General features: G+C 39.1%; 2 protein-coding genes across 4 annotated transcripts in view; one reads left to right on the top strand and one right to left on the bottom strand.

Moving 5' to 3' along the window:
- Positions 1-13,880, top strand: part of gart (phosphoribosylglycinamide formyltransferase) — a 38,686-nt gene extending 24,806 nt beyond the window's left edge. For 2 of the 3 annotated variants that reach the window (XM_087236320.1, XM_087236321.1), the window contains exons 12-22: positions 1,478-1,572; positions 2,958-3,067; positions 3,164-3,362; positions 3,716-3,967; positions 6,413-6,565; positions 7,089-7,292; positions 7,705-7,857; positions 9,521-9,651; positions 9,952-10,093; positions 10,654-10,769; positions 13,273-13,880. In XM_087236320.1, coding sequence (XP_087092446.1) covers positions 1,478-1,572; positions 2,958-3,067; positions 3,164-3,362; positions 3,716-3,967; positions 6,413-6,565; positions 7,089-7,292; positions 7,705-7,857; positions 9,521-9,651; positions 9,952-10,093; positions 10,654-10,769; positions 13,273-13,470 — 1,753 coding nt within the window. In that variant the 3' untranslated portion in view covers positions 13,471-13,880. 3 annotated transcript variants of the gene reach the window in all.
- A 2,107-nt stretch (positions 13,881-15,987) lies between these two features.
- hemk2 (HemK methyltransferase 2, ETF1 glutamine and histone H4 lysine) overlaps positions 15,988-18,242 on the bottom strand; it is a 9,701-nt gene continuing 7,446 nt past the window's right edge. Inside the window, 3 exon segments of the mRNA NM_001002502.1 lie at positions 15,988-16,453; positions 16,579-16,720; positions 17,933-18,016. Coding sequence (NP_001002502.1) covers positions 16,326-16,453; positions 16,579-16,720; positions 17,933-18,016 — 354 coding nt within the window. The 3' untranslated portion in view covers positions 15,988-16,325.

Raw genomic sequence — 18,242 nt, 5'->3', positions numbered from 1 at the left:
AATCCCCTAGTAACCACCTAGCAACCACTCTGAACTTCCTAGTAACAACCCAGAACACACCCAGAATCCCCCAGTAACCACCTAGCAACCACTCTTAACATCCTAGTAACAACCCAGAACACACCCAGAATCCCCTAGTAACCACCTAGCAACCACTCATAATGTCACAGTAACTACACAGAAAGCGCCCAGAACCCCACATGGTAAGCACCTAGCAACCACTAATAACATCTTAGTAACACAGAACCCACTCAGAATCCCCTGGCAACCACTCTTAACATCCTAGTAACAGCCCAGAACACACCCAGAATCCCCTAGTAACCACCTATTAACAACCCAGAACACACCCAGAATCCCCCAGTAACCACCTAGCAACCACTCTTAACATCCTAGTAACAACCCAGAACACACCCAGAATCCCCTAGTAACCACCTAGCAACCACTCATAATGTCACAGTAACTACACAGAAAGCGCCCAGAACCCCACATGGTAAGCACCTAGCAACCACTAATAACATCTTAGTAACACAGAACCCACTCAGAATCCCCTGGCAACCACTCTTAACATCCTAGTAACAACCCAGAGCACACCCAGAATCCCCTAGTAAGCACCTAGTAACCACTCATACCATTCTAGTAACAACCCAAAACACACCCAGAATCCCCCAGTAACCAATTAGCAACCCCTCAAAATGTCATAGTAACTACACAGAACACGCCAGGAAACTCGCATGGTAACCACCTAGCAACCACTCATAGCATCATAGTAACAACACTGAACACAACCATCACCCCCTAGTGACCACTGATAACGTTCTAGTAACAATATAGAACTACTACTCAAAATCCCCTAGTAACCATCTAGCAACCACTCATACCATCCTAGTAACAACACGGAACCCACCCAGAATCCCCTAGCAACCACTCGTAGCCAACGGCGTCGCAGACGGGGTGGTGATCAGGGGTGTCCACACGTCCCCAACCCCCCACCCCCGCTCTTCAGTTTGTGATAGCTAGCAGCCCCCCTCCGCCACCCAGAATATACTGTGATGTCCACTTCTCAGGGCACTCATGGTCAAATAGAACAAACCTCTGAAGCGTTGAGAGAAACATATACAATATGCAGAGCAGGGGGGCGAAGATTGAGAGCCACTGCTTTACCATGCTTTACCTAAACCCTTAGAGGACTTCTAGAAGTCTCCATAATCCTGGACCAGGTCGTATCCTGAGCAGATGCTGTGGTGGTTATGGAGGAGTGGAGAGCAATAAGACTGATTCCTGAAAGACCCCAGTGACAGACGAGTCTCTGTATTGATCCCGTAGGCCAGCCTAGAGAAATAAAGATCAATTGAAATTAGTGTGTGTTGTTGATCTGGATCCACCGATGTGTGTGTGTGTGTGTGTGTGTGTGTGTGTGTGTGTGTGTGTGTGTGTGTGTGTGTGTGTGTGTTTTCTAACTGTTGTGTTTGTTCCCTAGAGGATTGACGTATAAGGACAGTGGTGTGGACATCGCTGCGGGAAACAGACTAGTAGACATCATCAAACCTTTAGCCAAGGCAACATCTCGTCCAGGTACAGCACGTCCACACAAACTCATACAAACACATCACCACCGTTACGCACTGCTGACGTTCACATTTTTATCAAAACAAATTTCTGATCCTGTTCGCTGATGATTGACGTTTCTGTTTATCTGCGAAACCTTGAAGTTGTTTGAAGTCGTTTCTGACGGTGGGATTCAGGTTTAAGAGCTTAAGCTTCTTTAACGACATCAATCATTAAGCTGTCGATTTTCCAGCCCATAATTTCAGCCTGTCACGCTGAGACAGCGGCAAACAGACAACATCACATCTAGAGGCATGTACTCCCTAACCTTTATGGAATGAGAGCGGAGTTAAATGGATTAAGCAGAACGATCTCAGGAAACTTAAAAGCATAGTTCACACTAAAGTTTATATTTCTTGTTAAACTACTCGCCCTCAGGACAGCCACCATGTACAGTAGCTGCCTTTATTCTTCAGGAGAACAGTTTATGAATGAAAGTTTCTCAGTTAAGGCAGGTGAAGATTTCTCGAGAAATGATTGTGGAGTTCCCCAGGGCTCCCTTTCATCTAATGATTCTAAAATCAGCATCTAATGATTTTAATATCAGATTCTGATGATTCTAAAATTAGATTCTAATGATTCTGAAATCAGTTTCTAATGATTTTAATATCAGTTTCTGATGATTCTAAAATCAGATTCTAATGATTCCAAAATCAGCTTCTAATGATTCTAAAATCAGATTCTAATGATTCCAAAATCAGCTTCTAATGATTCTAAAATCAGATTCTGATGATTCTAATATCAGATTCTAATGATTCTGAAATCAGATTCTGATGATTCTAATATCAGATTCTAATGATTCTAAAATCAGCTTCTAATGATTCTAAAATCAGATTCTGATGATTCTAAAATCAGATTCTAATGATTCTAATATAAGATTCTATTGATTCTAAAATCAGATTCTAATGATTATAAAGTCAGCTTCTAATGATTCTAAAATCAGATTCTGATGATTCTAATATCAGATTCTGATTATTCTAAAATCAGATTCTAATGATTCTAATATAAGATTCTATTGATTCTAAAATCAGATTCTAATGATACTTAAATCAGCTTCTAATGAGTCAAATATCAGCTTCTAATCCTAAAATCAGGTCTATTGATTCTAAAATTAGCATCTAACAATTCTAAAATCAGCTTTTAATCATTCTTAAATCAGCTTCTAGTGATTCTAAAATCATGTTAGAGCCCAGGGCTCTGCTATTATTTTATGTTTTTATGTCTCCACTTGGGTTCATTTATTAATATATATATATTTTAAATACTTTATGTCAATGAAGAGTCCTTGTAAAATGTGTGCGTGTGTGTGTGTGTGTGTGTGTGTGTGTGTGTGTGTGTGTGTGTGTGTTCAGGATGTAATGCTGATCTCGGTGGTTTTGCGGGGCTCTTTGATCTGAAGGCTGCAGGATTCACCGACCCCATATTGGTGTCAGGGACTGATGGAGTCGGCACGAAGCTGAAGGTATCGTGAACTTTTCATACACTGCAGTGACCGTTTCATCACCATCATCATGGTGTGTGTGTGTGTGTGTGTGTGTGTTTTTGTATGTGTGTGTAGATTGCACAGGAGTGTGGTGTTCACAGCACTCTGGGTCAGGATCTGGTGGCCATGTGTGTGAATGATGTCCTCGCTCAGGGAGCCGAGCCGCTCTTCTTCCTGGATTATTTCTCCTGCGGTCGGCTGGATGTCGACGTTGCGGCTTCGGTCATCGGCGGCATCGCAGACGCCTGTCAGATGGCTGGATGTGCTCTGTTAGGTCTGTGACACTCACAAATCAACAGCAGAATTTCTGCTTCACTGTTGTTCTCTGCATAGCATAGCGTCTCATATGTAGAGTTCAGAAACTGTTGACTTTGGTGCCACCGGTGGCCATACAGTGAACTGCAGCTAATAATTTATCACTCTAATTTATCTTCAAGATCACAAGTTTTTTTTGGTAAAACTTTAGTTTAGCTCATAATCAATGGAATTAATAAACCATTTACGAACATTACTAGCCTAATAATCTACTAATTAGTTTAGGTGCAGGGGGAAAGAAAATAGAGTCTCTACAGTGGAAAAATCATTACACATCCCCATGAAACCCAATGTGTGTGTGTGTGTGTGCAGGAGGTGAGACGGCGGAGATGCCGGGTGTGTATCCTCCAGGAGAGTATGATCTGGCTGGGTTCTGTGTGGGAGCAGTGGAGCGCTCCGCTCTTCTGCCCAGACTGAAGGACATCTCAGAGGGAGATCTGCTGCTGGGCGTGTCCTCCTCTGGCATACACAGCAACGGCTTCAGTCTAGTGCGCACGATCCTAGAGCGCAGCGGCCTAAACATCAGCTCACCTGCGCCGTTCGGCCGTCCTGGACAGACTATCGGTACGAGAGAGTGTGTGTGTGTGTGTGTGTGTGTTTTTCATACATCACCTGAATGGGTAGTTCACGCTAAAATGAAAATTCTCTCATTTCTTTCTCATGAAACCTGTAGCCATTGACCTCAATATTATTTTTTTTCAACTATGGAAGTCAATGGCTGCCAGTCATATAGGTTTTATCAAAATATCTGCTCAGTCAGAACAATTGGAGGGAGACGTCTTCAACACGCTGAGAATATATATTGTTTTATCAATTCTCAACGACTCATAATCAATTCTTTATGGAATTGACTCAATTCCAAACGCTTCAGAATAGATTGTTTTTGGAATCGACTCTTGATTCTGAACGCCTCTGAATCAATTTTTTTGTCATCGACTCTCTATTCCTTTGATTCTTTTTTTTTTTTTTAGAATTTTTTTTAGACCTAGAAAACCATTATATTTTGTAATCGACTCTTGAGTTCTCAACACCGCAGAATCAATTCTTTTAGGAAATGACTCTTGATTCTTAATGCTTTAGAATCAAGTCTTATTCTTTTTGGAATAAACTTTCAATGCTCAACATCAAATAATCAATTGTTTTTGGAAATGACTCCTGATTCTCAACATCTCAGAATCAGTTCTATATGGAATAAACTTTTAATGCTCAACACCACAGAATCAGTTTTTTTGGAATCAACTCCCGATTCTCAACCCCTCTGAATTAAATTTTTTTATCAACTCTCAATGCTCAAATCAATCATTTGTTAGAATCAACTCTTAATCCTCAAGGCCTTTTTTTGGAATCGACTCTTGATTCTTAACCCCTCAGAATCAATACTTTACAGAATCGACTCTCGAATTCTCAACACCTCAGAATCAATACTTTACAGAATCGACTCTCGAATCCTCAACACCTCAGAATCAATACTTTACAGAATCGACTCTTGATTCTTAACGCCTCAGAATCAATACTTTACGGAATCAACTCTCGAATTCTCAACACCTCAGAATCAATACTTTACGAAATCGTCACTCAAATTCTTAACACCTCAGAATCAATACTTTACAGAATCGACTCTCGAATTCTCAACACCTCAGAATCAATACTTTACAGAATCGACTCTTGATTCTTAACGCCTCAGAATCAATACTTTACAGAATCGACTCTCGAATCCTCAACACCTCAGAATCAATACTTTACAGAATCGACTCTTGATTCTTAACGCCTCAGAATCAATACTTTACGGAATCAACTCTCGAATTCTCAACACCTCAGAATCAATACTTTACGAAATCGTCACTCAAATTCTTAACACCTCAGAATCAATACTTTACAGAATCGACTCTCGAATTCTCAACACCTCAGAATCAATACTTTACAGAATCGACTCTCGATTCTCAACGCCTCAGAATCAATACTTTACAGAATCGTCACTCGAATTCTTAACGCCTCAGAATCAATACTTTACGAAATCGTCTCTCGAATTCTTAACGCCTCAGAATCAATACTTTATGAAATTGTCTCTCGAATTCTTAACGCCTCAGAATCAATACTTTATGAAATCGTCTCTCGAATTCTTAACGCCTCAGAATCAATACTTTACGAAATTGTCTCTCAATTCTTAACGCCTCAGAATCAATACTTTATGAAATCGTCTCTCGAATTCTTAACGCCTCAGAATCAATACTTTACAGAATCGACTCTCAAATTCTTAACGCCTCTGAATCAATACTTTACGAAATCGTCTCTCGATTCTTAACGCCTCAGAATCAATACTTTACGAAATTGTCTCTCGAATTCTTAACGCCTCAGAATCAATACTTTACAGAATCGACTCTCAAATTCTTAACGCCTCTGAATCAATACTTTACGAAATCGTCTCTCGATTCTTAACGCCTCAGAATCAATACTTTACGAAATTGTCTCTCGAATTCTTAACGCCTCAGAATCAATACTTTACGAAATCGTCTCTCGATTCTTAACGCCTCAGAATCAATACTTTACGAAATTGTCTCTCGATTCTTAACGCCTCAGAATCAATACTTTACGAAATTGTCTCTCGAATTCTTAACGCCTCAGAATCAATACTTTACGAAATCGACTCTCAATTCTCAACACCTCAGAATCAATACTTTACATAATCGACTCTCGATTCTCAACGCCTTAGAATCAATTCTTTGCGTAATCGACTCTCAACTCTCAGTTCTTTACGGAATCGACTCTAGATTCTGAACGCCTCCGAATCAATTTCCTTGTGTAATCGACTCTCGATTCTCAATTCTTTACAGAATCGGCTCTCGATTTTCAACGCCTTAGAATCAATTCTTTATGGAATCGACTCTCTATTGTCAGTGCCCCAGAGTCTTTTTTTTTTTCCCCGATCGTCCCTTTTGCAGTGTGGATTATTTAAAAAAAATGTATAATCAAATCCAGTGTAACGTCTGGTTGTCCTCTGTGTGTATTTAGGAGATGTTCTTCTGACTCCCACTAAGATCTACAGCCGTGTCCTCCAGCCTGTGCTGCGCAGTGGAGCCGTGAAAGCGTTCGCTCACATCACCGGTGGAGGACTGCTGGAGAACATCCCTCGAGTCCTGCCTGCGGATCTGACTGCGGATCTGGGTGAGCAGAGCGACACATCCTATGTGCAGTAGTTGATGTATAATGAAAATATGTATCCTGTCACAATATTTCAACATTTTTATTTTACATTAACCCATACATGCCTCATTTCACAGAGTATTCTGGAGTATTCTTGCTTTCATGAGATAATATCTGCAATTTTTTCATTTTTTGTCTCATATTATAGTTTTTATATATTATTAAAATATATTTTTAAATTCTTACTCTATTTTATTCATAGTTCTGTTTTATTATTTCAAGTTATTTATGTTTTATAAATTGTCATTTGGTTTGAGTTATATATTGGCTAACGTATATCTTTGTGTGTGCGTGTGTGCGTGTGTGCGTGCGTGTGTGTGTGCGTGCGTGCGTGTGTGTGTGTGTGTGTGTGTGTGTGTGTGTGTGTGTGTGTGTGTGTGTGTGTGTGTGTGTGTGTGTGTGTGTGTGTGTGTGTGTGTGTGTGTGTGTGTGTGTGTGTGTGTGTGTGTGTGTGTGTGTGTGTGTGTGTGTGTGTGTGTGTCAGACGCCTGCCGCTGGCGTATCCCTCCGGTGTTCTCGTGGCTCCAGCAGCAGGGTGGTGTGTGTGAGCAGGAGTTCTGCCGCACCTTTAACTGTGGTCTGGGTGCGGTGCTGGTGGTCAGTAAATCAGACGCTCAGAGGGTCCTGCGGCTCCTGCAGGCCCACGAAGAGAGCTGGATCATTGGCTCCCTCACACACAGACACCCTGGTCAGACATATACAACACTACACTACATTACAACACTATACAACCCTGCACTACACTACATGACACCACTACACAACACTACACTACATGATACGACACGAAACATCAATACAACACTACTACACTACATCATTACACTACACTACACAACACTACTCCTGCAGGCCCACGAGAAAAGCTGTATCATCGGCTCCCTCCGGTCAGACATACACAACAACACACTACACACAAACATTCATAATGGCTAATAAATACATGCAATTCGTGCAACATCATGGCAACAAAAAATCTGCACAAAAGGCTTTTCTTATTGTTTCAAGTCCAAATATCTGAAAAAAAATGATTAAAATATATATATATATATATATATATATCTGGCTTGAATAGTGTTATTGTGTGTGTGTTTGTAAAGGAGCAGAGTCTGTGGTGGTTAGAAACCTGGAGCGGAGTCTTCGGGCTGGGCCAGACTGCTCTCCGGACACCGGCGTGCTGCGGAACGGATCAGCAGCAGCGGATCAGAACTCACGGCGCAGGACCAGAGTCGCTGTGCTCATCTCTGGAAGCGGTATGTGTTTTAAATCACACACACACACACTGGTCAATATCCCAATACACACACACACACTCTGACCAACATACACACCATTTGATGGTTATTATTATGATGATGAGGATGGTTAAGATGAAGATGCCAATGATATTTATGATAAAGATGAAGATGACTATTATGATGTTGATGATGATGGTGATGAAGATGATGATGATGATAGTAATGGCGATGATGGTAATGAAGATGATTATGATGATGATGAAGATACTTATGATGATGAGAATGGTGAAGACAGTTATGATGATGAAGATGGCTTTTATGATGATGATGATGGTGATGAAGATGATTATGATGATGATGAAGATACTTATGATGAGAATGGTGAAGATAGTTATGATGATGAAGATGGCTTTAATGATGATGATGATGAAGATGATTATGGTGATGATGAAGATGGTTATTATGATGTGGAAGATGATGACGAAGATGGCTATTATGATGATGAGGGTGATGATGATTATGATAATGATAGTTAATATGATGAAGATGATTAAGATGATGATGATAGAGTGATGATGATGATGAAGATATAATGATGATGAGGATGCTGAAGTTAGTTATGATGATGATGATGATGATGATGAGAATGATGATAGGATAATGAAAATGGTTTATTATGATGATGTTGAAGATGATGAAGATGGTGAAGATAGTTATGATGATGAAGAAATTATGATAATGAAGATGGTTTATTATGATGATGATGATGGTTAAGATGAAGATGCCTATTATGACAGTGATGATGATGATGACTATTATGATGATGAGGATGATGAAGATGATAGTGAAGACTGTTATGATGATGATGATGGGTGTTATGAGGATGATGATGATGACGATGATGAAGAGTTATGATTATGATGAAGATGATGATTGTGATGATGATGAAGATGCCGATGATATTTATGATGAAGATGACTATTATGATGTTGATGATGATGATGATGATGAAGATAGTAATGGTGATGATGGTGATGAAGATGATTATGATGATGAAGATACTTATGATGATGAGAACGGTGAAGATAGTTATGATGATGAAGATGGCTTTTATGATGATGATGATGATGATGGCTTTTATGATGATGATGGTGATGAAGATGATTATGGTGATGATGAAGATGGTTATTATTATCATGTGGAAGATGATGATGATAGAGTGATAATGATGATGAAGATATGATGATGAGGAGGATGCTGAAGTTAGTTATGATGATGATGATGATGATGAGAATGATGATAGGATAATGAAAATGGTTTATTATGATGATGATGAAGATGATGAAGATGGTGAAGATAGTTATGATGATGATGATGATGGCTTTAATGATGATGATGGTGATGAAGATGATTATGGTGATGATGAAGATGGTTATTATTATGATGTGGAAGATGATGACGAAGATGGCTATTATGTAAATGAGGGTGATGATGATTATGATAATGATAGTTAATATGATGAAGATGATTAAGATGATGATAGAGTGATGATGAGGATGAGGATGCTGAAGTTAGTTATGATGATGATGATAATGAAAATGATGATAGGATAATAAAGATGGTTTATTATGATGATGATGATGATAATGATGAAGGTTTGTACTGTTGTGTCTGACAGGAACGAATCTGCAGGCTCTGATGGATCAGGCCAGGAAGCCGTCGAGCTCTGCTGAGATTGTGCTGGTGATCTCCAACAGGCCGGGGGTGATGGGGCTGAAGAGAGCAGCGCTGGCCGGCATTCAGACACGGGTCACTAATACTGCTCAAATCCTCAGCATAGAAAAACTAGACCAATTAATCACAGCCAAAATAAACGTTTGTTCAGAGATGAATAAAAACGTGTTTAATAGTGAAAATATTCTTTTTATTTCTGTTTTCCAGATGATATGTTTATTGTTCAATGCTTCTGTCTTAATTTTCTTGTATTTTACTAATAATGAACAGTGTGTATTTTGAGGGTTTGTCCCCAAAAGCAGTGTTTGTCTTGATTCGGTGCTCATTTGTTGATGTGTTTGTGTGTGTCTGTGTCTGTGTCTGTGTCTCTGCCAGGTTGTGGATCATAAGCTGTACGGCAGCAGAGCAGAGTTTGACGGCACCATTGATAAAGTTCTGGAGGAGTTCAGTGTGGAGCTGGTGTGTCTGGCGGGATTCATGCGCATCCTCACCGGACCCTTCGTACGCAAGTGGAGCGGTGAGGTTCTCAACACTCTCAGACGGCACCAACATCCCATAATAATTTACTCTCTAACTGATGATGTCACTTCCTGCTGGACCTTAATTTTAACTAAAACGAAAATGTTTAATGGCGCCTCCCGATGGTGAACACAGTTAAATTCATGATAGCTGCTGCTGTTAGTTTGGTGTTTATTCCCTTGATCTGGTGACCGTAACATCAGCGTTCCATTTGGGATGACAATAAACTCCACACTACATGGTTTAGTGCAAACTTGTTTCTGGAGGGCCGGTGTCCTGCAGATTTTACCTCCAACCCTAATCAAACACACCTGAACAAGCTAATCAAGATCTTACTAGGTATACTTGAAACATCCAGGCAGGTGTGTTGAGGCAAGATGGAGCTAAACCCTGCAGGGACACCGGCACTCCAGGACCAGGATTGGTGACCCCTGGTTTAGTGTAAAAGTTTGCAAGTTTGTCATTTGGGATGTAACACTTGTGTGTTAATATAGCCATAACGGTGTGTGCGCGTGTGTGTGCGCGCGCTCTCTGACAATGTTTTTCTGCTGTTTTCAGGGAAGATGTTGAACATTCATCCATCTCTGCTGCCGTCTTTTAAGGGAGTGAACGCTCAGAAACAGGCTCTTCAGGCCGGAGTCAGAGTGACTGGATGCTCTGTGCACTTTGTGGCGGTACGATTTATTATAACACACACTGTCTCAACATTGCACATCACAACATTTACATTCACATGACTGCAGAATCCTTGATCTGGAATTGTAGGTACAGTTAATGCATTTTCCATTCATTTCCTCTCAACTGGATTGATCTGCAACACATGTATAATTTACAGTGAACTGAATCCATTATTAATGTACAATGTTTAAATGTTATTGGGAATATTTCACTCTGGTAGTAATTGTTGTGTAAATTATTGTTAAACTTTGTTTAACCAGTAACAGTGTTGACATTTGTGCATTTTGTGCTTTAGTTCAAGATGCTAACCTCAGTCCAGACTCCTCATGGCGCGTCTGAAGCACAACTCTGTGTATTTCCATCTGATTATTGTTTTTAAAGGGTGAATGAGAGATTCACTGAAATATCACAGTAATATAGTTGACATTCAACATCATTCATCTTGATCATAGTACAGTGTACAGCAGAAGTGTACACACACTGTAAAAAAGGCTCATAACCCTTTAAAGAAGTCCGCTGTTAATTTGACTAAACTTGTTCTCCTTTAGGTAAGTGAGGATGATCACGTGTGTTTCTGTTCTGCTTAATAAGACCGAGATTGTTTGAGAAATTGTTCTAACTCTTCTTGAAAGTCAAGTTTACACAGTAAGATTATTCTGCCTCTGGAAAAGCTCAGATGATGATGTCAGGGTTTTGGAAGTTTCTGATTGGCTGATTGACAACATTTGAGTTAATGTGAGGCACAACTGTAGAATAGTATTGAAGGAAAAGCTCAAACACACTGCTTCCTTGTGTGACAACATGGGAAAATCAACAACAAAGCAGCCAGATTACAGTTAGCTGAATGACTCTGGGAAAAGACTGATGTGTGGAGACATGTCCTGTGCTCTGATGGAGCTGAGATTGAACTGTTTGGCCATAATGAGCAGAGTTACATTTGGAGGACAGAGGGGAACAAGCCTAGAAACACCATCCCAACTGTGCAGTATGGGGGCGGCAGCATCATGTTGTGGGGCTGTTTTGCTGCAGGAGGGACTGGTCCACTTCACAGCATAGATGGCATCATGAAGACAGAACATCATGGAGAAATACTGAAGCAACATCTCAACACATCAGCCAGGACATTACAACATGGCCACAAATGGCTCTTCCAGACAGACCATGACCCTAAACACACTGCCAAATTAGTCAAATGTGCTTTAAGGACAGCAGAGTGAATGGTTTGGAGTGGCCATCACAAAGCCCTGATCTCAATCCTGTAGAGAATGTGTGGGCAGAGTTGAAAAAGCTTGTGTGAGCAAATCTGACTCAGTTACAGCAGTTCTGTCAGGAGCAATGGGCCAATATTGCATTAAACTACTGTAAGAAGCTTGTGCAAGGAGACCCAAAACATTTGACCAAAGTTATACAGTTTAAAAGCAAAGCTTAAAAAAATACCAAGGAAATGTGTGTAAACTTCTGACTGTCTAGAAATTAATAAAAAAATCTAAAAAAAAAATGCTCTCATTCTGGCATTCAGCAAATGTAAATGATTTAGGTAATCCTGATGGACCTAAAACAGTAAATGTTTAGGATCATTTACTATCAGACATTTTATAAAAAATAGTTATGTTCCTTTTTTTAGTGTATGTGAACTTCTGCTTTCAACTTTATATAAATAAAAAGTACTTTGTATGTTTTAGTTCCAAAATTATGGTTACAGCTTTATTATTTACTAATTTTTCTGAATCAACAATAAAGCAATGGTAAATGTACTATTTTATTCTCACAGATATCATTTTAAATGCATCTTTACCCACATGAAAGATGAAAGAATGCTATAGTAATGCATAATAAATATTGCAATGTTTTTGAAATATACTATAGTCAAGTACTTGAATCTGTTTAGGTGATTCTGCAGTAGCTATGATATAGCTATAGTATCTGTTGTGCGGTAATTCTATAGTTGCTATGGTAACAATAGCTATATTAAAAACTGTTGTTGTAATTCTAGAGTTGCTATGGTAACACAACAGCTTTAGTAATTGATCTGTTGTAGTGATTCTGTAGTTGCTATGGTAACACAACAACTACTGCAATTAATTTATTGTGGTGACTCTACAGTTGCTATGGTAACACAACAACTATAGTAATATAAACAAATGAACTAACACTGCAGTTTTCTACAACAATATGGTTTCTTATACCACAATACACCACAGTTTACTGTAGTAAAAACTAAAGTATACTATAGTATGTTGGAGCATTCATTAACAAATGAAAGTTATAAATATTTTAATATACACTGTATAATACACTTTACTATTCTGTCATCCAAAAGCACCAGAATTTGCTGTAAATTTATATAGTGTTTTTCTCAGATGGTTACATCTCACTAGTTTTTTTTACCCCCTCAAAGATTGCGAGTTTTATAAGTCGGAATTATAATTATGAAATATAAATAACACTGACTGCCAGTGTGTGTGTGTGTGTGTGTGTGTGTGTGTGTTGGATTGACAGGAGGATGTGGACGCCGGAGCCATTGTGGTCCAGGAGGCGGTTCCTGTGCTGGTGACTGACAGCGAGGAGAGCCTATCAGAGCGCATCAGAGAGGCGGAGCATCGGGCGTTCCCAGCAGCCTTGGAGCTGGTGTCCAGTGGAGCGGTGAAGCTCCGAGACGACGGACACATCGTGTGGAGCACCAGAGAGACACACTAACCCTCAGATCAATACCATTCCATAGTCAATACTGTCATCAACACAATAACACTCATCCCTAACCTCAGATCAATACTGTAATCAATAGAACATTCCAGATCCAGACATTCCTGAACATGTAGAGTCCCACTACTGCTCGTCTAGAGTTTGTTGGCAGATAACGGCATTCAAAGTCATTTTCAGATGTGTGTTGAAGAGAACAGCTGCAAAAAAAAAAAAAACAAGCCAACTTTTATGAAATGAGTAAAACTGGAGCTTCTCAGAGGCTGATTTTTCATTTCAGGAGAAAAGCTTGATTTCTGGAAACTGTTAATGATGCTTGAGGAGTATTGTGGATGCATTTGATGAACTCTGCATGTGTGCTGATGTAGGTCTGTGTTTACTGTTGGCATTAAACTTGCACTGCTGTATTAGTGTTTGTATTCAATTCATCTTGAGCAATTTTAGTGTAGATTGTGTCACAGCAGCTTTCTCATCTCGCCAAACCTCTTGTGCACAGCTGTAGTCTAGAGCGCTGGATGTCCGTCGTGGAGAAGCTGCAGGAGTGAGAAGGTCACCAGCAGGTGTTCAGGCTGACCCATGGGATCAATACAGAGACTCGTCTGTCACTGGGGTCTTTCAGGAATCAGTCTCATGCTATCCACTCTCCACTTTTTTTTTCTGACTCTAGATTCACTTTTTATCTTAAGGCAAGTGAGGGTCATTGATTAAGCATACTTTTTTTTATTTTTTATTTGTGACGATAGAAATCTTCAGTGGAATATTCATGGGTATGATTTGTTTTAGTCACGCTTTACTATTACGTTTGATTAGTTAATTTAAGTTGGTGTTTACTAACATGAACAATACTTCAACAATACTTGTGCATCTTTTTTTTTTAATACATTAGCCTTATTAAGATTAAGTTTGAGTTAACATATACAACTATTTTCATTAGCAAATGTGAATTAATGCTGTAATGTATTGTTCATAGTTTGTTCATGTTAGTAAATCCATTAATTCACCCTTATTGTGCTATAGATTTATTTTACTGGTCATGTATAAAATCTTTCTCCATATTATTTGAAAAAAATAATTTGCTGTAATAATAATTTTCTTTTAGTCCCTTTATTATTCCGGGGTCTCCACAGCAGAATGAACCGCCAACTTGTCCAGCACATTTTATGCAGCAACTCCTCTCTAGAAAACATCCACACACACTCGTGTATATACACAACGGACAATTTAACCTACCCAATTCACCTGTACCGCATGTTTTTGGACAAAGAAAACCCACACCAAAACGGGGAGAACATGCAAACTCCCACAGAAATTCCAACTGACCCAGCCGAGGCTCGATCCAGCTTGTTTTGTTCTTGCTGTAAGACCACAGCACTTCCTACTGCGCCACCGCGTCACCCCTGCTGTAATATTAAGACTTTAATAATCATAATTTTCAACATACCACTTGTTAACCTTCATTTTTGGCACGATAATTCAAACCACAAGTTTTTCGTCAGAATCACAATTCAGTATTAGTTTGATATTTTAGTATATTTTAAATATTTATATAAATATTTTTTGTATATTTAAAATAAATTAAATATTTCAAAATAAATATTATTTTTCCATCTATATTTGGGAATTTCAAGCTTTGCATGTTCGCATCGTGTCTCTGGCTGATTCCCAGCTGATTCAGTTGGTGTTTCTGTGTGGAGTTTGCATGCTCTCCCTGTGTTGGCGTGGGTTTCGTCCGGGTGCTCCGGTTTTCCTCACAGTCCAAACTTATCCGCTATAGGGGAATTGATGAACTAAAACTAGCCATAGATAGATAGGAGGGTATAGGTGTTTTCCAGTACTGTGATGTAGCTAGAAAGGGTATGTAAAACATGTGCTGGATAAAATTGGTGGTTCATTCCGCTGTGGCGGCCTCTGATGAATAAGGGGACTAAGCTGAAGGAAAATGAATGAAATATTAGTTGATTTATTTTAAAAATATAATAATTTAATCAAGGCGAGGCAGTGGCGCAGTAGGTAGTGTTGTCACCTCACAGCAAGAAGGTCGCTGGTTTGAACCTCGGCTCAGTTGGCGTTTCTGTGTGGAGTTTGCATGTTCTCCCTGCCTTCGCGTGGGTTTCCTCCGGGTGCTCTGGTTTCCCCCACAATCCAAACACATGCGGTACAGGTGAATTGGGTAGGCTAAATTGTCCGTTGTGTGTGTGTGTCCTAGAGATGGGTTGCGGCTGGAAGGGCATCCACTGCGTAAAAACTTGCTGGATAAGTTGGCGGTTCATTCCGCTGTGGCGACCCTGGATTAATAAAGGGACTAAGCCGACAAGAAAATAAAATGGAATAATTTAATTATTTTAAACATTAAAAAAACATACAATGTGTATTTTTTTATTTCTTTTTCTTAATGTTAATTAAGTACACACTTTTAATTTGCATAACCTTTAATTTAGCAGGAAAACATGTCTTAAAGGGCCAGTTCACACAAAAAATAAAAAATGCCCTCATTTACTCACACTCAAGTGGTTATAAACTTTGATGATTTTATTTCTTCTGTTGTAAACAAACAAACAAACAAACAAGATATTCTGTAGAATTCTTGGGGGAAAAAAAGAGTCTGAAATGATGAAAGTTGACATTGCAGGACTGCCCTTTCAAAAACAGCTCGTTTGAGGGATGAGATTGGGATTCTGGGTAACTGAGTTCAGTGAGAGTCAATAGATGGCTCAAACACACAGTCAAGAGTGTGTTCATGAGAAAACACACAGAAGATAATGTTTGTCACAGTCTGAGGAGTGTCCCAGACTCCTCCAGGAATCATGTGTTTTCATAATCTGCAGACTTAAGAGACAGAAAAGTCTTCGTTTTTAATGAATCTGTGTTTTTTCCGCTGTTTTACTGAATCTGAGGATGGTGAGCGTCTCTCGTCCGGCCTGACGAGTCAAACACACGTCTCCATCCAGACCCGAGCGAGCCAGCAGATCCACAATCCCCTCTGGAAAACACAGAATTATTGATGTTTTAATGTCATTAGCAGTTGCAGTGACTGTGTACTCCGGCCTTTCTGTTAATATCTGAACACAGATGAAGATACTTTGAAGAATGCTCCACACGCCTCACCGGGATCATTATCAGACACGGTGACCAGGTAAAACAGCCCATGCTCAGACAGCAGATCAGGAATCATGGGGAAAAAGCGGTTCATCACTTCTCGACCGTGGAGACCACCGGCCCATGATGCCTCCACACCATGACTGCCCACCTGAACACACACATACATATATACATATATATATATATATATATATATATATATATATATATATATATATATATATATATATATATACACACACACACACACACACACATATATATATATATATATATATATATATATATATATATATATATATATACATACATATATAAATATATATACATACATACACACACACATATTTGTATACATACAAATATACACAAACACAAATACATGCACATACAAATAAATATACACACTGAAAAAACAAACACGCACACACAGATGAACATACAAAAACACAAATCAAGCATAAGAAGGCACACACAAAAAAATAAACATACATACACATACAAAATTACACACAAATTCATACAAAAACACACATACAATAACAAACACATACTTATATACATACACAAATTTTTACAAACACACACATAAACAGAAACACACACACACCAAAAAACATACAATTACAGATACGTACATACAAACACACACATTTTTATTCATGCACACACAAATTTATACAAAAACACATGCAGAAATACATGCAAACAGACACACACACACACACACACGATAAAGAATACACATACACAAACAGATACACACTCATACAAACAGAAACACACACATGTACAAAAACACACACACTCACACAAACAGAAACACTCACATACAAAAACACACACCTATACAAACAAACACACACACATATAAACAAACAGAAACACGCACATACAAAAACACACGTGCAAAAACACACACCTATACAAACAAACACACACACACACACACACACACACACAAACAAACAGAAACACACTCATACAAACAGAAACACACACATACAGAAACACACATGTACAAAAGCACACACCTATATAAACAAACACACACACATATTCAATCACCCATGTGACTACGTATAGATAATTAACAAAACAAAATTAACAAACTGACTAGAGCCAGAACTAAAATATTTCTATATTTGATATAAATCACTGATCAACGAGAAGAATTCAGACTTAACCCAGAACACAAGACATGTTCAAAATAAATGAGTTCCTGAAGTTAAATCAGTGCGACTGTAGAGTCTAAAACTGTGTTTTTTTGTGTTCTTTTTCAGTGTGTATGCACATTTTTATTTAGTGCATTAGTAGTTAAGCACATCAAGTGAAAAGGAGAGTGTTTGCACTGGTTTACCTCTTCTGACGGCGTGGCCACATACGGCGGATTGAAAACAAGCACATCCACTTTTCCATTCAACCTGGGCAGAAGACACTCGACCTGAAACCACAGACATAAATCAAGAAACAGAACTGAAGGAGCACAGACGACAGGAGGAGCACACAAACACTGAAATATGAGATTAAAACAAACATGTTTACATCCATCACAGGAGAAACAGTGTGTGTGCAGCGGATGATTGACAGCTGAGGAGGCGGGGCTTAAAGCTTGTTCACACTTATTTTGATTATCTTCAGTGTTAAAGGGCTCCTTTGAGGTGATACAA

Source organism: Danio rerio, chromosome 1, assembly GCF_052040795.2.
Source record: "Danio rerio strain M-AB ecotype USA chromosome 1, GRCz13ab, whole genome shotgun sequence".
NCBI classification, from domain to species: Eukaryota; Metazoa; Chordata; class Actinopteri; order Cypriniformes; family Danionidae; genus Danio; species Danio rerio.
Note: the sequence above shows the minus strand (reverse complement) of the source record. Positions and strands in the feature narration are given on the sequence as shown.